Source organism: Diprion similis, chromosome 13 (genome assembly GCF_021155765.1).
Source record: "Diprion similis isolate iyDipSimi1 chromosome 13, iyDipSimi1.1, whole genome shotgun sequence".
Classification (NCBI taxonomy): domain Eukaryota; kingdom Metazoa; phylum Arthropoda; class Insecta; order Hymenoptera; family Diprionidae; genus Diprion; species Diprion similis.
This window is the reverse complement of record NC_060117.1, coordinates 11230172-11253825: the sequence shown is the minus strand read 5'-3', so window position 1 is coordinate 11253825 and position 23654 is coordinate 11230172. Positions and strand designations below refer to the sequence as shown.

At 39.9% G+C, this 23654-nt stretch overlaps 1 protein-coding gene across 1 annotated transcript in view; it reads right to left on the bottom strand.

Annotated features, from left to right (window-relative positions):
- The window catches only part of LOC124413872 (dynein axonemal heavy chain 2), a 468252-nt gene that overhangs the window by 192045 nt on the left and 252553 nt on the right, over nt 1–23654 (bottom strand). Inside the window, exons 26-28 of the mRNA XM_046894658.1 lie at nt 15433–15611; nt 15011–15310; nt 844–1161 (exon numbers count right to left, since the gene is read on the bottom strand). Of these exons, the coding sequence (XP_046750614.1) occupies nt 844–1161; nt 15011–15310; nt 15433–15611 (797 nt within the window). The remainder of the gene's footprint in view (nt 1–843; nt 1162–15010; nt 15311–15432; nt 15612–23654) is intronic.

The window sequence follows — 23654 nt, the reverse complement described above, 5'->3', positions numbered from 1 at the left end:
CGAGTAGGATGTTATAAAAAAACATAAAATGATTTTGAGATGGTCGCGGTTGAACACTGGTCAAGTTGGTGTGAAATACCCCACATACATTGATAGTGTGCGTGTATAAGTATTGCACGAAGCGAATTAAAGACACGTGTTTAATAATATCCAGAATATTCATATGATTGGTTACTTATAACTTAACAATGACCTTGCGTGTGCGAGAAATAACGTAAATATGGCATCGACTTATAATCATATGGATATCGAGTCAACTTGATATAAACTCAAAGACGACGAGAGAAATATAAATTAGACAGTAAAAAAGAAAATCAAATATACTCGGGTCTTTGGCGCAGTGGATGTTACATAGGCAAATCTAATAGACTATGAGTGTTTCAATCCATAGGAGCTGCGAAAAACACCATTCCAAACACCACCAAACTTCAGTGCGCATATAAATTTGAGACGTAAACCGTCTAAAAATAGTCAGGTCTTTTCATGTAGTATAAAAACATGCTACTAAAATGAAACAAAATTCAAGATAGTGAGGTTTGAAGGTGCATCGGCTGAACGTCGATAGCCCAAAATGGAGGGTGAGTCACCTCATGTTTTTGGTATGGAAGGAGCTTTATCGTCGCGAAGTTACGTACAAAAGTCATAGCACCATGTACATATCAATAAACTTCATCACATTAGAGTGCTACTTATCAGATTTGGAGGAATTTTATAGCCTTTCTGATTGTTTAAAAGTAAAAGCAATAAACCTTGAATCAAGCCCCGCCCATTCTTCACATATTAAACGACTTTCCCTGTGAGAGTATGACAACATATCTTACTTCGGCTAATTGTCAGAAATACTCGTAAAATTGGCAAACTATTTCTTATTACCACTCTGTCCTCGCCAGTGATGGTACGAATGAGGTTGAAGTCTTTCAGAAATTTGTTAGCAACTTCAAGTAATGCATCTCTGGGCCACTCAAGGAACCAATCGATAGTAGTACAATTGATCAGAGATGGATATTGCCGTAATCTGTTTCTAAATGCACTGCCGATTGGACTCATACATAAGACAATATGCATATTGGCTCGTACTCTCTCAATCAGATACAGATACACAGCTTCTGTCGTTGGCAGATAACCAGCTTTTATTGCCTCCTTCGAAAGTCTGCTTTTAATCTGAAATCATAAGGGACCTACTGAATTAATAACTTGCAAAAGTTGCAGGCAAATTGTGACAAAATTTGAGTTCGTTAAATGATGGATATGCTTGAGGCTGGAATTCAGTTATTGCTGCCTGACTTCTATGTATAATGTGTACTGAGGTTTCTCAGCCAAAGGCTCTAATGTGAATAACGCTTTGCTGGTAGGTAGCAGCCAAATTTAAATCTGTTTGGTTTTTTGCCTGTGAGATGGTAAACATCATACAAAGCGTGTGTTATCACTTTTTTTTTGTCCGAATAAGCACCGAAAGTATTTTAAGTATGGTGTCATGTGACCAATTGCAGGGATCTGACGGAAATCCATCTTATCCTAATGTAAAGCGTTAATTTGATTAAAAAAATGTTAAAGCGTGATCGTTTTGACTACGAAACAAATAGATAAATAATCTTTTGTAACGCAAAGGATTTTAGTTGATTCTGATGGATCAACATCCCGTTACCCTACGACACAGTTACTGATCCAATCGATGAGATAAAAAACAATAATTGAAGAGAAAGATAATAATGTTGGGTGCCAGACACCGTAGCGTAGAGAATAGAATAGAGAAAACAAGATCAGATTCTATGACGGTCTGAACGGCTTACTCAGTATAGACAACATAGTGGTAGAGGGGAGGGATCGTATCCAATTAGATAAAACACAAGAATTGAATTAAATGGTAATAGTATCAGGTGTATTAAGAAAAATGCAGAGAAATGATTACAATCAAGCAATAGAAGAACTTAGATACAGTTGGACAATTGAAGAATATTCAAATACAGCTCGAAAAAGAGATACGAGTGAGATTTAACAAATTAGCGAGACAACTATTCGTGTGATAAACAAGAGACAGGTGTGTGTGTTCACGATAGTATTACTCGGAGTAACAATCAGCAAGGTTTACAATAGTTAGTTGAAGGTAGGCTAGCATTCAATGCACAATCTAAGATCCTTAACAGTAATTGTTAACAATTCAAGCGATAGAAGTGTAATGCAGCGAGAGAATAGTATTATCACAGTGGAGAAAACAGTCACGATAATTTTCAGGTAAAGCGGAAAATATTACAAATAATAAAAAAGCGATAGATAAATTACAAATAATAAAGAAAATACGAACTGTTACCAATGATTAAGAAAAGCAGGAAATACAAATCAATTGAATTATATCAGCATTAGAGCAGAGGCTATAGAAGCAAGTTATTCAAAGAAATAAGCAAGAATCAGATACTAAAATAAATATAACAGAATACGTAGTTTCCAGTTTGCGATATTTGCGGTAGGTAAGAGATAGAAAAGCGATAGATATTTCAACTTATCAAGAAAAGAGAATAGAGAAACGGTATTGTAACGCAGAATATGACAACCTAGATGGACTACGTCACAGCGGTATTTACGAAGAAAATAATGAAAAAGGTGTTATTCAGTACGGCACAATACTCCAAAGTCAATAGAATGACGGGTCACACCGCACCACGCAGCGATTTAAGATGGCGCACGCGGTACACTTACGATATTAATTACTCTAAGATATTCGGTAATAAAGCAACTTATAATCAAATCAGAAAAGATATAGAACAATTGAAAAAGGTAGAGGAAAGATCGAGAGAAGATGGATGAAAAAATAGAGAAAAGATAGCGAAGAGATAATAAGCCTAAAAGGTAAGCTGAGATAATTTATAATCTAACTAATTTACCAATCACTACTGTAACGATACAACCGTCTGCCTATCTCTCGGATGACAGCTGATATCAATACATACGACAAAGCAAGGACGCTGACCCAAACACCCGAAGGTGGGCAGCCACAAACACAACGCAACGACGAGGCAAGACAAAGCAAAAACACCCAAATACCTCGCATGCAGACAGACAACGGGAAGAGGGACTAAAGTCACACGAACGATAGAAGCAACATCATCACCGCGTGACCAAACGTTGCCCCGCAGGTATAAAAGAAGGAGCACGGAAGGACTCGGGCAGCAGAATACCGGCGCACGACGTCCAACTCACGACAGTTTCGAGGGGTGTCACTTGCTTAGAGCGCATCACCTAACATAGAATCATACCGTAAATCTTAGCTTCAGGATAAAAGCGTAGAAGGAGAGAATTAGATTTGAACAAACAAAATATCGCAGGAGCAGAACCTATAATTTCTAGCATCATTATTTTATATTTTTCTTTTTGTTTGTTATATTTTTCATTTTGTAAGTGAGCTATTTCTGTATTTATTTTGTATTACGGCATCGGTTTGAATTTGATAAAACACCGTAAAATCAAAATAGCATTCACAGGCTCACATCGGTTTCCTTGCCGGCCACCTTTCAACGTTACAGGTTTGACAGGCAGCCACGGCAGTCCCTGGTCTGTAAGTCACAGCTGACTCTGGGTCATTAACCCACAACAAAAACCATTAGGAAGACAGCTCTTAGAAACACGAGTCTGTAATTAGAAGGGCACACTGGTTATCCCATGTTGCCGAACAGGTGTCAACGACCTCGTCGCGTGTCTCCAAGACGGTTGCATTGGCCCGAAAAGGGTTGTTGTCAACAAAAAGGGAGAATCTCGGCAAAGTCCTTGTTCACAAATAATACGGCTTCGGTATTACCCAAGTCCGGAAGAGCTAGCAAATTGTTTTCTAAGGCGAGTCATTATCAAGCCGACTCTTTCTAAATCGAGGAGGTCCAAAATTTTATCACATGAAATTATAAATTAAATGCAATCCACTTCGGAAGAACTCACACGGTGCGCTTTTCAACAGGTCAGGGACCTTAAAAAAGCGTACACGTTACAATACAGAGAACAATATGTAAGAAATTCAAGTAAATCAAGGTAATTAAAGATATTCTAGTCAAGCATAAGCGAAAATACAGTCAAGTGCTGCTTTTCGGCGGCATTAGAGAAATAGATCATTCAGCAAGGCAAGAATTGGAGAATGAAGCAATATACGCTACAAATTAAATAAATAAGCTAACCAGTCGCCAAGTTACTTGTGGTATAAGAGATAAAGAGAGAGTAAGATATGAGATAAGAAGGGAATAATGTACGATTGCGTAATGTACGTTTGGTCTGCGTGAGCCCACGTGGCTCACGCAGACCAAACTGCAAAAACAGATAAGAAATAAGAAAAGATGAAGAGAAGCAAAGATATAACTGCAGGTAACTTCGTGGCTTCACAAAATAGAAAAGAAAACCTCACTCACAAAAATAGTAGAAAGCGGTCAATACAGGTGTAGAAAGCAGATAGAGAGAAGAGATAGACACAGAATTGAAATTAAGCAAAAGATAAGGTGATAACTGAGAGGAGAACACCAGAAGTCAAATCACCCAATTTCCCTAAAACTTCGCTCAGTGGAAGAGGGGTCAAGGTAAGCGGACACGTGTCTCGGCTTATCCGTAGACATTGAACCGTTTCCGAGCAAATGACGGTCAAAGTTTTTGACGTTCCTCACGGGCCTTTTAGCACGCATCGGTGTAATCAAAGCAGTGGCGTAGCAGCTAGCGTACCGGCTTCACACTTTTGCGCCCCGTGTTCAAAACCCGATGCTTGTGTTGGTTTCTTTTTTTTTCTTTTACATTTACCATGTCCGTAGAAGGTTACTTTGCGAATGTTTCTTGTCAAATTAAAGTATACAGGGTCTGATAATAATTGTGAAATTACAACTGGGTTTCATAATGAGTTTTATGTGTTTATGATGTTATATAGTATTTGTGCGTATGGTTTTCAGGCAGTAAAATGTTTTGAATTCTCATAATCCTATATTTCATTCTCATATCAGGTTTTCGGCCCAACACCCCTACGGGGTAATGGGTACATGTGAAGCGCCAACCGAGCGCGTCTTCAGGTGGCGGACAGGAGGCGGGTTAGAAAAGACCCCTCGTACTCGTGCCTGAAACTGGGATGTCGGTTGACCACTGGCCCACGGGAAGGGGACGGGTGATGGCCTGGTTAGCTAGGGCTATACGGAACCCAGCTGACGTAAAAATCGGTCCAGGGAAACTAAGGACCTTCCCTTCCTGCACACTCGTGGAACATCCCATGGATGCCGAACAGAACTTGGAGTTAGGAGAAAAGCCCGATAAGGGGTCTCCATGGAGACCAGCTCATCAACTGTCGGCGGGGTCGGGGGAGGAGGCGGACCAGGAAGCCTTAGTCTCCTTGACACACCGTGTCCTGTCGGTCTTGGCGACGACTCCTGGGACTGGGGAGGTGGAGGGACCGGCGTAGCCCAAGACCACCGCACTCCCAGCGACAGCAACAGCAGGCAGGGCCAACCGCAATTGGGCGTCGAAGAGGAGGGCTGGGAAGGCGAGGTTGGCCACTTGGACCCCCTTGGAGATGAACCGTACGGAGAACCCTCTCTCCACACCCACGCATCCCGGAACGGATCACCCAGCTCCTGGGCAAACTCATACCGCGGTGCGACAAGAAGGCAACGGGGCGCCGTCGGAGCGAACGGGTCTAAAATGACCTCGGCCCTCGGACGGCACGTTCCCAGAAGTACTCTCGGCCCCCAAAAGGGACTGAAAGGAGCTTAGACCCAGGATCTATCGAGAGGTGGCCAAAGAAGGCCGGAGGGTGGTTATTACCTCCTCGGGCTACGCCGAAGCCACTTTTAGCTCCGAGCAGCGTGATCTAGTTGTACAGGCTCTGGGAAAGGCGCTCGATTCCATCCCAGAAGGGGAGGAGGTTCGGCGCTTCGAGCAGTACCGGCATGACCAGGGCATCCTGTGGGTGTCGTGCTCGAAGGGGCGCTGACCTGGCTGCGTCAGACGGTCCTGACCTTGGCGCCTTAGGCGGGGGCTTCCCTCCGAATTTTGGAAAGGGAACAATTGCCCCAGCTGACGAGGATGATGGTCTTCAGCCCCGGAATACCGGTGAAAACAAAGACCGTCATCAAGAGGCTGAAGCGTCAAAACGCTGGTCTCCAGACCCACCTTTTGAGGGTCTGGGGCAGAAAGGATAGACTCACGTTGTTGGTGTGGCTGGACCCGCCCCAAGGGCAGTGGTCTTCATCAACAGCAGGCATCAGGCACTTAGGTTCAGCCAGTCCTGCAGCAGGGTCCTGGAAGCAGCTTTGATCAAGCTGAAACGGAAGAAGGTTGGAGCCATCGACCTGGTCGTATGCACGGCCCACCTTCCCTACGACTCTGTGCAATCACTTCCTACGGAAAAACTCCAAAAGTTGGTCAGGTACTACACTGACAAGGGGTTACACCTTGTGGTGGGCTGCGATGCTAATTCGCACTACACAGTCTGGGGCAGCTCCGACATCAGCAAGAGGGGAACAGCTCTGCTGGAGTACCTATCATAAGTCGACGCACTGAACAAGAGCTTAAAACCAACCAATATCACCTCCTACAGACACGAAGTAATCGATTTTACAGTTTATAGCCCTAAGCTTCTAGAACTCATCTGCGACTGGCGGATGCAAGAAGAAAACTCACTCTCAGACCACAGACGCATCACGTTCCCTCCCGTGGCGAAAGCCTTGGCAGCCTATAAGGCTGTCCAAAAAGAATACAAGAAACTAATCGAAGGATCAGAGACGGAGGCTTGGTAGGGGTTCTGCAGCTAGACCGAGGGCCTATCATTAGTTTCAGAGCTCCGCAGAGTCTTCTCGTCAGGCCTGCGGATCAAGCTGGACTGCCTCACGCTGCCGGACGGCAGCATGGCAGAATGTCAGTCAGACATACTGACCCATGTGCTATATATCCACTTCCCAGGGTCCGATTCCATAGCTCAGGGACCACCTTGACAGACTGGCTCGACCGGGGGCGGTCCGCGTGGCTTGAAATCGGCAGAAGAGATTATTACGACGGCCAGGACCAGGTGGGCAATCGACATTTTTGATGGATTCAAAAACCCGGGGCGGATGGGATCTTTCCAACCCTCCACCAAGAAGGTGGTGAGGGCCTGATCACTAGGCCAAACAGAATCTTTAGAGCGTGCCTTGTGCTACGTAACATACCCATGAGCTGCAGAGAGGTCGGAGTGGTATTCATTCCAAAAACAGGAAAAAGCTGCTATGGCGATGCCAAATAATAGAGATCGATCAGCCTAATATCGTTCTAGTTGAAAAAACTGGAACGATTACTGGACGAATTCATAAGGGATAGAGCTTTAGCTGTGAACCCCCTTTCGAGAATACAGCACGTCTATCAAGCCAGTAGGTTAACTGAGACGACACTCCATCACCTGGTAAGGGAAGTAGAGGGGCCACTACAGCGAAAGAAAGCAGCGCTTAGCGTGTTCATGTACATCGAAAAGGAGTTCTTTGGATGCGATTTGTGAGGCTGTCACCAAGTTCGGCAGAAACGCTATGCCAGTCGACTGGATCAGGCAGATGCTACAGACCACAAGTGTCACCTCCAGGCTTGGCAAGGTCAGGATCAAGTCAGCAGAGGTTGCCCGCAGAGGGGCGTACTCTCTCCCTGCTGTGGATCCTAGTCGTGGACGGACTACTTACGGGGAGCGACAAGATGAGGGTGACAGAGGTGGGTCATACCAACGACATGGCCACAATCGTCGCAGGCGACCACCTTCCATCCTTGACAAGCGAGATGCAGAAGGCGACTTTATACAGTACTGGTGCACATCCCTGGGACTGAGGATCAATCTTAGCAAAACTGAGATGTTACTTTCACTAGGAAGCGAAATTTCAGAATGGGACACATCGAGATCTCCGGGTCGAAATTAACTCTGTCTACCGGGATGCGCTATCTGGGAGTCACCCTAGATCCCAAACTCACATAAAAGACCCACAGAGGCCCACATGAAGGCCTATGGCAACACATTAGGCCTGCATGTGAGCTGGGTGCCTGAAAGATGGTAGGTCAAACCTGGGGACTACAACCATGGGTAGTTCGATGGGTATTCACAGCAATCATACTACCTCAAATCACCCATGTCTTACTCTTGTGGTGGCCCGCAATGAGTAAGGCCACATTCCGGAAGGCGTACGACCACATTTACAGGATGGCGATCCTAGGAATCACGAGAGCTCTTCAGACCACCCTAACAAATGCCACGGTGACCCTTCTAGACCTACCGACTTCACACATCAAGGTGGAGGAGGAGGCCGGTGCTACGCTTGTGACACCTAGAGCTCTCTGAGCGCATCGGCTTGGGACACATCGCGATTCTAAGCCGGGTGGGGGCACCGCGGACCGCTGCCCTAGCAGATCCCAATTTAATTACATTTTTAGCGTAATCAACCCCCCCCCCCCCCCCCCCGTCCCCCCCACGGTGACCCGGGTTAACAACCCAGATGGCCTACTCTTACCAAAAGGACTCGTTTGCTATACAGACGGGTCCGAAACCGAGACGGGCAACGGGGCCGGCTTCTGGCGTAGGGGACCAAGGACGAGCGCGTCACTTGCCCGGGAACCCACGCCTCCGGGGCTGCAAACAGAAATATATGCCCTGAAGTCTGTGCCAAGCATATCCTGATTAAAAGCTACAGAGGGAAACACATATATATCTGCAGTGACAGCCGGTAGGACTCGGACATCTGGATGCATACGTCGTAAGCTCAGTGCTGACCTGGGACTGCATCACAGTTTTATCATGGCTGGCAAAGGATAACCGCGTAAGCCCCATACGGGTGCCAGGACATAGTGGTATCCAAGGCCACGAGCTGGCACACAATCTAGCCAGAGAGGGAGCCTCACTCCGAGCGAGCAGCGAGGGCCACCTCGCTGGCTCATCTCCGGGGCACATAAAATGCCTATCCAAGCAATAGACGGAGGCCCGCTTCGAGAAACTCTGGGGCAGAACAGCGGGCATCGCTCATGACGGCCCTATGCCAAGGTCCATTACATGTACTTGTAGCCACATTCATCAAACTAAACAGGACCAAGCTGAGTACCGCGACCGGTCTGACTATAATCAGACTGTGAATATAATCGATAATTACCGGTCACTGATACACAGGCAGGCACCTCGCACACTTGGGATTCAGAACAGAGTCCCTGTGCCTGAGATGCGGGGAGGAGCAGAAGACCCCCGTCCACCTCACCGCCCGGTGTGGTGGGCTCGAGGGACCGCGTAAACTGGCCCTTGGAGCTAGTTACACCGGTGAGAGAAAAATTGATGAAATAGGGGTGGGCAGGCTGCTTCAATTTACCAAGCTAGCCGGTCTCTACCTCGTTTTCTACATTCTACGGATGCCCCTAACGGGTACGGACACAATGGTGCATCAGGGCTAAGCATCCGGCTACCCCCAACCAAAACATAATACATACATACTCATATTAATTTAGTTATACTAATTCTTATAATAATTTTTATATTTTATCCATATATGAATTCTTAGATTTTATTCTCCTATTAATTCCTTTATTAAGGGGCCCAAGCAGTGTGAACGCTGAGAATTTGGGTGATTTTCGGGAATTTCTTGGAAGAAAAGTATTCAATTAAGTGTTTCGGGAAAGCAAAACAATATTTGACTATATTTAACCTATATTAAACAATTTCTTTGTAGAAAAATATTGAGATCCATGCGACTTGTGCGCTGCCTTCGGTGGCGCAAAAAAAAAGTTTCTCCACTGCGGACATGATTCCCGCCGATTGAGTAGCTAAAACCGGAAAAGGACAAAATGTTGTTAAACTAGGAAGTATTTTCTGTACAATGACGTAGGATTTTAACAAAATTGCGTAGTTATGGAAACAAGTCTGTTTTCTTGCCGATGAAATGGTCGTTTTTCCATGCCAAATCGTCAATTTTCATCTCATCAAAAGTATCCTACGTCATAGTACAGGAAATACCTACTACATTAACGATATTTTTTTCTTTTTCGGTTTCAGCTACTCAGTCGGCCAGAATCATGTCTGGAGTCAGTTTGGGCCTCCAAACGCAGCGCATAAGTTGCTTAGATCTCAATATTTTTCCATAAAAAAATTATAAAATATAGATCAAATAAAGACAAATATATTCTTAATTTTCCGAAACATGTAATTGAGTGCTTTTTTCACAAAATATTCCGGAAAATCACATAAATTTTCAGCATTTACTCTGGTATAGCCCCTTGATATAAGAATTGTTATGGGAATAAAATGTAAGAATAAAATATAAAAGTCAATGTAGAAATTCATATAAAGATAAAATAAAAGAATGTATCCCGAGAGAATCTCTAGAAACTGTACAAGAACTGTGCGTGCATGAGTTTTAATCGGCCGTCCGTGCAGGCCTGCCACCCCGACTTTCAGCTGTCAAACTCTGTTTCTGTCGGCGATGTAGGGCATAGGCATTTTTTAGGTTAAAATCTCATATAATTGATGTAGTGACTCCGAAAGGCTAGGGAAGCATTTGTTATTGAGTTGGAAAGTTAATTCTTCAAAGAACGGTTGGAATTTAATGCTGATGCTCTTTTAAAATTCAATTTATTTGATTGAAATAATAAATCTGTTTAAATGTTGGGTGCTTGGAAGACACGAAGTAGATAGGTGGGGACAATTTATTGAATCATTTTTATTACTTCGTACATTAAAAATAACAATGGAATTTCTTTTATCAACACAAAATACGGCCAAAATATTGCATCTCTGGTAGTCGCTCACTTGTTTCTCCTACTCAATTCATGACACGTGCAGAGATCATCGCTATTTTTGTTGTTGGCGAAAGAGGTTGTAGGTCTTACAGTTTCTTTTCATTTCGAATCTAATCTAAAAAAATCTAATCCGAAGAGTAAAACTCAGGAACTTTCTGTGACACAAGTTGTAAATCACCATTTTTAAAATGTGCTTCAGTGTCACAATTAACTTTGGGGACGACCATGTTTTAGAGTAATGTTTAGAAAATTAATATGAAGATGTTGACTTATCGAATTCAAGATTGTACCTCTTGTTCCTTCGAAAGAAATGAATATTCAATTTGAAACAAATATGATATACATACATATTGAAATATCTAGGTTGAAACAAAGTTCATGAAAATAGTTTCTCAAATAATCTCCTACTTGCTGTTATTTAGGAACATAGACTCAAACCTAAATCCAATATAATATCTTTTTCATAGTGCTCCGAACATCATCCAGTAACATGAATATCTGAAAAGAATCCCCCTGTCGCAGACACCATGATAAAAATTTTTGTTTTCAACCTGTGCCACTAGATAACTTGTGCGTTGTGGGTTCCATTTCTAATCTCAGGATGAGATTTTTTTTGTTTCGGACAGTGCTAACATGGGATGCAGAAATGATTGTAATAAATGGAGATTCAGAAACTTTCAGTCTGAGTAAAGGACCATTGTAAGAGTGTAAAATTGAATCTGGTTTCAAGTTATCGATAAGTTACAGGATAACTCTCTGATAGAGATTCATAATAAAAAAGTTAGCTAGCAAGTGAATCCTATTGTAGACCAATGATCATTTGTAACGTGTGCTAGTAAGTGGATGCATTCCGTAGACCTTACTGGGGTTGAACGAGACTCAAGCACGGATAATAGCTGCAACTAGCTAGTCAGATGATACCGTCAATTAATATTGACTTTAAAGACATTTTCAACTGAAATTATCTAACATTTTTAGATTCAGATTGGTTCACTTCACCTATCAAAATTCATCCCTAGAATCTGATTCAAGACTTGAAACACCTTTCATCTGAATTGAATACCAAGAGAGTACGAAATAAAACATCAAAACTAAAAAGAATAAAATTTGGAAAGTAATGCGGGCCAATAATACTGCTTGGATTACAATGGTGCACGGAATGATTTCTCGGTAAAATTGATTAGCAGCAACGGTTAAATAATAAACTTATTACTATTAGCTCGATCAATCTAAAATGATGGAATATTCAGACACCATGATCGGTAGCGTGTCGTACTCCTCAATTTTGTCTTGACTGATGTTCAGAAGGTGGCGATGACATGAAGAAATGCCCTTGGGTACCTGTTGTGTGATTTAACAACGGAACAACCAGGTTCGACGGTGGCACCAATCGAGAAACTGGGGTCTTTGCCACTTAAACGTTTTGACCATCAGGGAAGGTATGATTTTCCTCCTACCGAGCTTGAAACTTTGAGCCTGCCAAAAAAGACGAATTTTTTCATTGAATACAATTGGCAATATTGTTATACTCAAAGATCAGAGAATTAGAAATTTACTTACATGCTTCAATGCCTGGCAACTTTAGTCTTGCTCTGATGATGGCTTGTTTCCTACCTGAAAATGTTAGAAGGCATTATTATCAGACAAGAGCTTTTAATTGGATACCACTAATTTCAAATAAATTGCGACAGAAAAACGAATTGCTACTTTTTGTACTCCTAAGCTTCGTATTTTAAGATACACAATTTCTTGTATTCCTTGTTACTGATTTTATTTATTTATTTCATGTTCATCGGCACTGATTACTGGCTTCCGGACCACTGCACTGTAGCAAATCTACTTCGTAGCTACCGTCTACTAGGTTTCAACAATCCATTTCTTTTTAATTTTATGTAAATGAAGAATCTGTTCAAAATAAACAATATTTTGATCTACCTGCCTCAGTTTGTCTAGACTCCCAGTCGTTAATGACGTTTCACACTTAATCTCAGATTTCTTCTTTTAATAAATAACTTACCCAATTTCTGTAGCTTTCAATATTTGTTTCTCCATTGAAGCTTTTATTGTGTCGATTAAATATCTTCTAATCTCGACCTCGGTATCGCTGAATGACACTATTCTCACACAATTCACGCTAAATAAGAATAAATATCAACATAACCTCGATCCGCTAGTTTAAGCGCGAGAGATTCACAGCCTTGTCACATATTGTGTAGTACGTTGGTCCCCTTGGTTAGCTGCCGGAAATAACACCGCGGGGCGATTTCACCGACCAATGAGATCGAATTATATGGCTCATGCGCAGTTCTTGTATAGCTTCTAGACATTCTCTCGGTATACGAATAAAATATAAGAATTCATATAAGAGTTAGTATAACAAAATTGATATGTGCATAAAACATATGAACATAAGAATTTAAAAAGATTGTAATCCCTGAAAACCATGCACACAAATAATATGTAATATCATAAATCCATACAACTTATTATGAAACCCAGTTGTAATCTTACAATTATTATTACGCCCTGTATCCTTCAATTTGACCGGAAACAATCGCAAAGTAATCTTACGGATACGGTGAGATGAAAGAGAAACAAAGATAAAAAATCGAGTTTGAATACGGAGCGTAAAAGTGTGAAGCCAGTGCGCTAGCCGCTGCGTCACCGCTTCGGTTGAACTCGATGCGCGCTAACAGGGACCTGATGAATGTCGTAAATTTTGATCGTGATTTTTTCGGAAGCGGTTGAGTGCTACGGAAAGGCCGAGGCACGTGACCGCTTAATATAATAAGGAAAAGTACTGTCGCATCGGTTGCACAAACAACTTTTTTTTTGTGTGCCTGTCTTAGCAATACAATGCTAAATATCAGAATTGCTTTTCCTCGAAACGACCGAGCTTGAGTGAGGTTATTCTTTGAGCTAATGGCTCATTCGTGTTACTTAGAAATTTGGGTACTTTCATACACTGTGTGCCTCGCGCGAGAGTTGTAGCCCGACTAGTCACTCAGCGCTTACTTGCGCCAAGCGAGATCACCTTTCTTCGAGGTTGATTGGCCCCGTTCGACTATGACCCACGGGTTCGGGATTTATTATGACGTGCATATAATGGTGTAAAGTCACAAAATAGACTAACTGTTCACGCCGACAAATCTGAAATTATGATCTTTAAACGCGATGGTAGAAATAAAAAAACTGAATAATAGTATTTTTAAATACAAACGCTAAAATCTTGAAATATTAAGTGAAGTCATGTACCTTGGTGTAACAATACCCAGCTCTTTGTGAGGTCTACACGCTACGAAAGAGGCAGTCAATGAGATGCACGATATGACTGGTACTGTATTGAATATACTAGGCATGTGTAAAATTGTGGCTTAAAGTAATTATGAGAATCAGCGTGATGTGGATTTTTTTTTTTAAAAGTATTGAGAGTATCTCAAAATACAGCGGCATGAATTATTAGACTTGGAGTAGGGCTGACAAAAATTGTGTACACAGCAATGTATCGGACGTGGAACTGGTATATAAATGTACTAAGAAAATGACTCTAGGTAAAGGTGTGAGTTTATTTATTGACTTCACACACACGTTGTTTATGTCGTATATCTGTGGAACACGTATAACGTGGAACGTTAGGTTAATCCATTTATGTCACTTGCACATGCTTGTAACTGGGTGTATGTAGGCCGATATAACTAGTACATAGCAATGTATTATATGTTGAATGAAAATAAAAATATTCACAATACTAAATTGTCAATTTCCTTAAACAATGCGATTGCAATTGGTGTTTTCTTTCCCTAAACTTGTAATTTGTAATTTCATGAAAATCAATTTAATTTCAATGTGATTAATCGCAAAAAATTATTCATAGTACCTTACACTGCACTCTTTGGTCAGAAGCATGGCTATTTAAATGTGGTGATATTGAACCCCTACACTTCCTGAGGTTCGTATCTCAAAAAAAAAAGAAGAATAGAGGACCCTTCTGACAGTAAGATGAAGGCCGAATTTCAATAAGAATTTAACTCCTTAAAAGCTTAGACATACCCATGTACCCTTCTACCTGGAGATTCCTCAATTTTTGCCTATTTGGTGCCTTTTTCATAAATTACACCGTTTTGGACTCAACATGATGTTATATTTAATCAAACAACTGACCCCTGAACTTCTCTTGTTCGCCGGTACCGAACAAATTCTTATGAGATATTGTGAGCCATCCAATTACGAAATTCATAAATAAAATTTACAACATATGGCCAGTTGAAATACTCACATTTTCCATTTCGTCTGATTTATACAGATTTGCTACCTCTCCCGTACTCAACATGTTGTTGATGATGTCCAGAAACTGTTCTTCCGACACTTGGGTATCATTGAAAAGAAAGCTGGTGGATTTATTCTCAACGCCTACTAGAGTGTACAAGGTCTTCAAATCTTCTCGAAATTCTCCAACTCTGTAATTTTTTGTAATTTCCACTTGAAAAGTGGTCAGTTCACACATATATGCCGCAACACGAGCCAAAGATTGTCTTCCACTTCCACCGATACCGATTAGAAGCATATTTCCACGAGGCTGTTAAAAATGATGTTAAAATATGTAATTAAATGAAAAGGAAAAATTTACATGGTACGTATGTGATCTGTCACGCGAGTTTGACATGAGTGTACAAGAAAGTTTATTATTTTAACACCAACCTGAGATATTACACGTACGATCCGACAAATATGCTCTATAGCGTCACGGAATAATACCAAATCCAGACGAACTATTCCGGGTGAAGCGTTATATTCGTCCATTTGGTTCTCTATGTGAGTTCGCACGGCACCCAAATCCAACAAGTCTTCATAGATATCCCATGCATTCATAAATCCTCCTGTATTGTAAATGCATATTTAGTAAGAGTGATTAAATAAATGAGTAGTTTCAGGTAAGTGAAATTGAATGAATCAGATATTAAGCAAGAAACCTGAAAATTGCTGTTTCTAAACATTTAAACGTACGACTTGTTGGTGCTATTCAAAAACCATGACATGTGGTAAGAAATCACGTGACATGAGACGTAATAACAGAGCTTATAACATATATAATGTTATAAAAACGATAGTCTACGAATTAACAGAAGTGAGGCGGCGCATGTCTCAAGTTGACGATATCGAAAATTGACAACTACCCTTGATTCATTTTATTCAGACTTGACGTTTAGGATGGCTCTGCGATTTTTAACCCTTAGCGACATAGTGGCATTCCAGAATGCCACCTGTTTTAAAACACGTTTTTACGATTGTAGAGTAGTTTTATTCGATTTAACCGTTTTTTTTTTTGTAATTTTATGATCTTGATATGTTAGAGGATCTAAGTTTATTTTCAAATTGTTTTTATGTTCCGTTAATTTGTTTATATAAATTAACAAATTCTAAAAAATAGCACTTTTTTAGAAAAAATGTATTATTGAAGATAGTTTTGAGAGTATCCTTACGATTTTTGGTAGGCGGGGGTTTTTAGGGTCGCTGATTACGAATCCGTTTTCAGATTTGCAAAATTCAAAATGGCGGACACAATGTGGCGGTTGTACACTTCAAATGACGAATTTTATGACCGCAAAACTATTGCAATTGATTTGAAAGTATGGAAAAGATCTTGGGTTTTATGATTTGCGAAGGTCAAACGACTTTTTGCGTTTCGGTCCGCCGTATTGGATCCGCCATCTTGAATTTCTAACTTTTAAGTGCGGATTCGTAATCAGCGACCCTGAATACCCCCGAGTACCAACTTTCGCTCTCGTCAAACGAGTTTTTGCACGTTTGGTCCACCATATTGAATCCGCCATCTTGAATTTTCAAATTTTTAGTGCAGTTTCGTAATCAGCGACCCCAAAAACCCTCGAGTACAAAATTTCAAGTCGATAGTATGTAAGGAAAAATGTGTGCCTCTAAGGGTTAATTGATCCGCATTAAAAAAACTTTACCTATTTTTGTTGGTATGGATCCCCAGGTAACAATTTATCTGTTGACATGAATGCGATGTTCACATCGTGATGTTCCTAATTCGCTTTAGTGTAAACGTAACCTCTATGTAATAAGAACGGAGCTGATATATCTAACATGTTTCCTCTACATAACGAGACTTGTTACAGCCATGTAAACGTGTTACATATAATATATGCGACGATAAATCTGTGGTCAATACTTTCTATAAAAATGATATAAGTGATACAGAACTTCATGTACAGAACGTATATGCACCGGCGTAACAGATATTTTACAGATTCGAGCACGCAATTGCGATGTTACCAGCGTCATGTCTGTGAGCCATAACCGAAATTCGACACATCCATGTCTCGACGCAGCTATTGCTATTCATAAAACAATTTTCAAGTGACAGAACAAACTACTCCGGATAGAACGGAGGCCTTCAATGATGAGCCAGATGATAGTAACAGTAGTAGTTGTTCGACAATGTATGCTGAAGATTGTGAGCAGCCTATAAACGAAAACAATCCTGGTATACACAAAGAACTTCAAGTCTGGGCTATTCAATCATCTATTTAGTCAAAACCACCTGACTGATTTGTTGAAGATTTTGCGAAAATATGGGCATGATTTGCCATGTGACGCCAGGACCTTCCTAAAAACACCTAAGCATTTAAAAGTAACAAGCATGCCACCGGGTAATTATTATCACTTTGGATTGGCTAACGCTTTAACTAAATCTGTTCTCAAGTATTACATGCCTAAAGATTTTCCATCAAAAATCAAATTCAATATTAACATTGATGGATTACCACTGACCAAAAGTAACCAATTTTGGCCAATTTTAACAGCGATTGAGGCACCTTTTCACACTTGAACCTTGTATCGTGGGCACATACCATGGAAGTGAAAAACCTTTGGATTGCACTGAATTTTTGCAGTATTTTGTGGAGGATGCTCTGACAGTCTGTGGGTCGGGCATAGATATACAAGGCCATAAAATATCATGTGAAATTGGTATCTTTATATGTGATGCACCGGCCAAAGCCTACATCACTGGTACAGAGGGACATAATGCATACTTTGGGTGTAGCAAATGCATGCAGGAAGGTGAATTTAACGTGAACCGTAATACATACCCTGAAACTGATGGTACTTTGATGACAAATGAGACATTCAATTAAGAGTTAATGAAGAATATCACAAAAGGCATTCAATTCTTGAGGACTTGGAAATAGGAATGGTTAGCCAGTTACCATTGGATTATTTACATCTCCTATGCCTTGGTGTTATGAAAACGTTGCTTCAGTTTTGGTTAAAAGGAAAGAAGAATGTTTGAATGACGAGTTCACAATTGAAGTTAGCTACTGCTCACTTAATGTCATTAGTTGCATCAATATCCAAAGAATTCGCAAGAAAGCCAAGACCATTGGAACAAGTTGATCGGTACAAGGCGACAGAGCTAAGACAACTTTTACTCTATACTGGCCCGATAATTTTCAAAGAAAATTTAGATAAAGACAAATATTATCATTTTCTAAGCCTCAGTGTAGCCGGACGGATTTTATCTAGCGCGGAATATTCTTTGACACTGGTAGATTATGCACGGAGCTTATTGATCTATTTTGTGACAAATTATTCACGGTTGTATGGTGCAGAACATGTGTCTCATAATGTTCATAACCTAGTTCATATTTGTGATGATGTGCAGTCATTGGGCCCGCTTCACAGATACAGTGCGTTTACATATGAAAATTTTATGCAACAAATTTTAAAAAAAGTTAGAACATCGAACAAACCTCTACAACAATATATCCACAGGGTCTATGAAGAAAATAATCTGAAAATGAATCCTGAGCGAAGAGACTATCCAATTATAAAATTTGCGAGTACTGGAGAAGATAGTGCTGGTAGACGATTAATAAAGTCTCTGAAGTATGAAAACTTCTTCTTGGATAAAAAACAAGGTGATAACTGTTTTTTGTCATGTGATAACAACATTTTAGTTGTCAACGGTATTTTTTTGAACAGGGGGAAAATATATATATATGGAAAAAAATATTTGGATTACAAACTGTTGTTTGATAAGCCCTGCGACTCTTCCGAAGTCGGTATAAATAAAGTGAACGAGAAATCATACAAATTCGTTGTCCTTGAAGCCAAAGACATTAAATCAAAGTGTTTAAAATTGTCCCTGAACGAGCGGGAAAGTGCGATATTCCCATTGGTTCACGAGGTTTGAATTTCCCAGATGTGAACATTGGCGCACGCGTGCTCGCGCCCAAGCCACGCTCGCTGATCGTTGTAACCACGCTTCTCTCATTGTCAGCTTGACTGCCGGCCACGTGCACGGACCTTACTACGCGGTTTTACAAGGTACGTACTTAACGAATGATACTTTACTCAATTCATCTGTTTGTTTCGAATCTTCGTGTTTAGCAGGTTTCCAGATAAAATTGCCTAAATTCGTTATTATATTTTTACTTCTACTTCTACTATTCAATACGTACGTACATATTATATACGTATACGTTTTCATAACCTGATGCAACCTTGCAACTACTTGATCATAGAATTAATTCTCCACATATTTAGAGAGACTCGATCAAAAATTGAAGAAATTCCGAACACGTGGTAAATTTTATGAATATGCATGTGTGTTATTTTCGTATGAATAGAAATCCCGTTGTTTTCGTAACTTGTGTCTAAAGCTTGAACTAGCGGCCAGGGTTAGGTGCCAAACGTGCTAAATTTCTTCCAAATTGGACGACAGAGTGCAGATTTGCATCTATAGTCCTATAAAAGTATTATCTTTCTGTAATGTTTATTAATTTTTACGAGTTCTGGGTGTCATTGCTACATTTTTATCAGCACGTTTGGCTGCTAGCTTCAGCCTCATCGCGTGTCGAGAACGATCCAATTGTATAGTTGAAGAGGTGTCATAATTTACCCAATATATTGTTCTATCAATGTACCTATATTAATTGGTAACTTCATTCTTCTATTATCGCTCTAACTTCTATCGATCATTAGTAGGATATATTATATTGACTGACGGAAGTCATCATTCATAATTACACCTTATACTTTTGTTACCTAGTAATTTCACCCAAACATGAGCCTACCATACGCTGTCGTAACTTTCCTGGACGAAGCTGATTCGAGTGACGAGGATAATGATGTGAGATCAGAAGTCCCCAGTATGTGGCTCACGCGTACAAAAACCCATTGTTGGTGGCCAAAAACAACGGACATTAAAACATATATCGCCAAACGAAAACCTCCGGTAGAAGGCAGGCGATGGAGCCTCTGTAATATCAAATTTGAGGGCTATTTCGGTAAATAATTTTCTATTTGAGCCAGTAATAGGTTCCCGTTATTTCCTTAACTTGAAATAGAATATGTCCACGCGTCTTACACTATGTACATTTTTTTGACGGTTAGTACTAATATGCGTATGATGAATTTGGTCACTTGCCTGTCCATAGCATGGCGAGGGACCAAACTCACAGAATATTCACAATGTTATGTGGTGCTTCAATAATTTATCATACTTTGATAAATACAGCTATTTTTCTTATCGTAGAACTCGTTACTAAAAACATTCATGATTTTTTTCAGCAAATTTCAACCATTTAATCCACAAACAAATTATGACGCCTTCTTGTTTTTAACATGCGTAACTGCTTTAACCTCTATGGAAGTCAATCCAGAAAAAATGTTTTTGTTTAAATAAATTTTGTAACCAACAGTTTTTTCTTTCAATTCATCAATCAAGTATAACAATTTTACATGTTCGTGGATAGGGAAAATCGTCTGGAAATAGTTATATGCATATATATTTTTCGTTTGATGAGTACTCACTGATATACAGGGTGTCCCAGACCACCCATCCACCCTTTCTAAAATCCAGAGAACTGATCTTTTCGAAAATTTGAAAATCCAGTATGGCTATATCGGGCCTGCCCTATTGAATGATGATATTGACGACCTCCGGTGCAGACCGGATATGCGTTTCTTAAACTGGAAGTCCATTTTTTTTAATGAAACATGCATCCCTTCAAATCAAGTGTCGGAAATTTGAATCTAGTTTCGTGCGGAACGGTCACAAGTTGAAGTCATTTAGGTAATTTAGGGGTCAAGAATGACGTGTTAGGAAAAGAAATTTCAAACAAAAGATGCATATTTTTTCACATAGAATCCGGATCTGTCATGAAAATATGCATGTTTCATTTAAACAAGTGGACTTCCGGTTTAAAAAACGCATACCTGCCATACTGATTTTTCAAATTTCCGAAAAAATCAGTTCTCCAGGTTTGAGAAGTGGTGGACGGGTGGTCTGGGACACCCTGTATATTATATATCAGTGGTACTACATGACATGAAGAAATAAAATTAGCTAAAACATGGTCTGATTAAGAGCTCGGTGATTTATCATAGAATGCCTTCTATTATATACTGTAAAACCAGAATGTAAATACTTGATGTCACTGAAAAAGAATCAAGTATAAATGATCTTATTGTTAACAGAACATTTGGACAAAGCTCGGTCCGTAGCTGCTGATAAGAGAAGTGAAAGTGAGAGTAGCTCAAATAATAGTCAAAATACCAATAAGCGTCATCTTCGGGAAAGGAAAGAGCAGCTGTCATGTGTAAAAGAAGTTTCTTCTGATAGGGATTCACTTGACAGCGATGATCATACGTCGATCTGTATACCAGACCCACCAAAATTGTTACAAAAGCAGAATGTGAAAACTTCCGCTGAGAATTCATCACTCATTGAAAGTTCAGAGTTTACCTGCTGAGTTTGACATACGTTCCCTACCTATCACTCTCTCAACATCACCAATACGTATCCAAGATAATGGTATCAACCCACCGTCAACTACTCATAGATTTGAGAGATTTCCTGTCAACTTTGGAATACACGATCTTGATGTTAATGGAGATCTTGGAACTGCAGGTATGTCAAAAGATATTTCAGTCAAGATAGCGTCGATAGTGTAAATTGGAATCTCAAAATTCTTGAACATTGTGACTGGTAACTTCAGTTTCTTGGTTTGAGTTATCTATATGATAGTTCTTTCCCACGCTTCAATATATGCTTCATAAACGTTGGTTCAGTTATTTGGTGTAAAATTTTTTATTTAACCTGTACATCAAACTCTTCCCACAATGACCCACACTTGCAGTTTGCCGGTACACTGATCAAGTTGACGATTTGTAATATGATGTATATTCTTTGAGTTAAAAAATTAATTATATAAATTATGATTATGTAATTGAATTTCTATATTTAGTATTGGGAATCATGTTAGAAAATTCTACTATTTTTTTTAATTTACCATAGTTTCATATTGAAAATCAGCCTCATTAATTACACTTTACATCCGCTAAGGAGTAGTGATGACTGTAAGTTCGTACAGTCAGTGGTTCATCGTGAGGAGAATTTTTGTTCACTGGGGCAAGAACTCGACACACCATGAAAACTAATATACTTGTTTGCATGGCCCTTGATGTTCCAGAATTCTTATTTTAATTATAACGTTAATTTTTTGGGCTTTTAGACTCTTCAAATAATACAAAAACAGCCCATGATTCCTACTCAAAGTCTAATGATACTGTACACTCTTCCTCTAATCAGAGTCTAGGACAGACGTCATTATTATTCGACGGAATTCTCACTGACTTATGCAATAGTACATACATAAAAAATCTATCTATCTTCCATGGCGTGGTTCGCACCGACAGTTCATTGGCTCGAATGTTTATTATGATTATTTTGTTTACAGATGCTCAGGACGAGACCAGAAAAATTATCGAAGGTAACTTCAAATCGACTTCCACAGAATTTTCAAGTGACGAAGTCCTTGAATTTCTAATTCCGTTTTGACTATACGTGTGTGTTCATACTGATAATCTGGTTTCCAGAAAAATTTTCAAAACTTGCGAATATATTGGGAAAAATATTGGTAGCTTGATAGGTATCACCGTTTAGGTGAAATTGAAAAAAAATTAATCTGAATGCGATTGGAGGTCACAGAGAAAATTTCGATGAAGTAACAGGGGACCTTCCATTCAAAACGACTGTAGATATACAGATGTTTGAAATTGAGTTGGCTGATGCCACCTTGTGTAGTTCTTTCGTAAGTAATCAAATGATCTATTATCACAACAAAACTAAGACCATATTTGATTTTTTTCAAAAATGTTATCTACTTTGAAATAACGGAGAAAAGGTTCAATCATTTCGATCAAAAATGAATCATTTGACGGTATCTACAAAAGGCATTCGCTGAAAAATGTTTGATCTCAAAGCATTTTAACAAAAAATACCCAATTCCCTACATATATTAATGTAACTTTTAGGTGAAGTATGTTGGCCAAATAGGGGGTAATAGCGCCAAAGAAAATACAATAAGAATATTGTGACAGGTATTGGAGTGCTACAGTGTGTTTCCTCATAAATTCAAAAAAATGTGAAGAAAAGTAGAAAATCAAATGAGCGCGATCTTACACATAACGTAGAACGCTCATCTTTTGACAGAATCTCAGGGCTCATAGTGCATCACTTTTCGTCACTTTTATTTTTAACTAACTTTTTTGTCATTATCTAGCGAAAAGTTAATTTTTTCAACTATATTACGATGATTCTAAATTTCTTTGTTTTTTAGTGAGTGTAACATTTTCATTAGGGTAGAGCGACAATGCAGAATCTTTAAAAATTGATGACAGCTAAGCGTGGGAAAGTTGTGGATATGTATGTAAGTACAGAAAATTCTTTGCCGCACCCCGAAAATTCAAATTTTCAACTCCGGAGCAAACTTTGAAGATTCAGTTTATCGATGAATCCAAAGTTCATCAATTCATCTCCCTCTCCCTTTTCGCCTCCCTCTACCTCTCCCCCCTCCCTCCCTCTTCCTCTACCTCCCCCTCCCTCCCTCTTC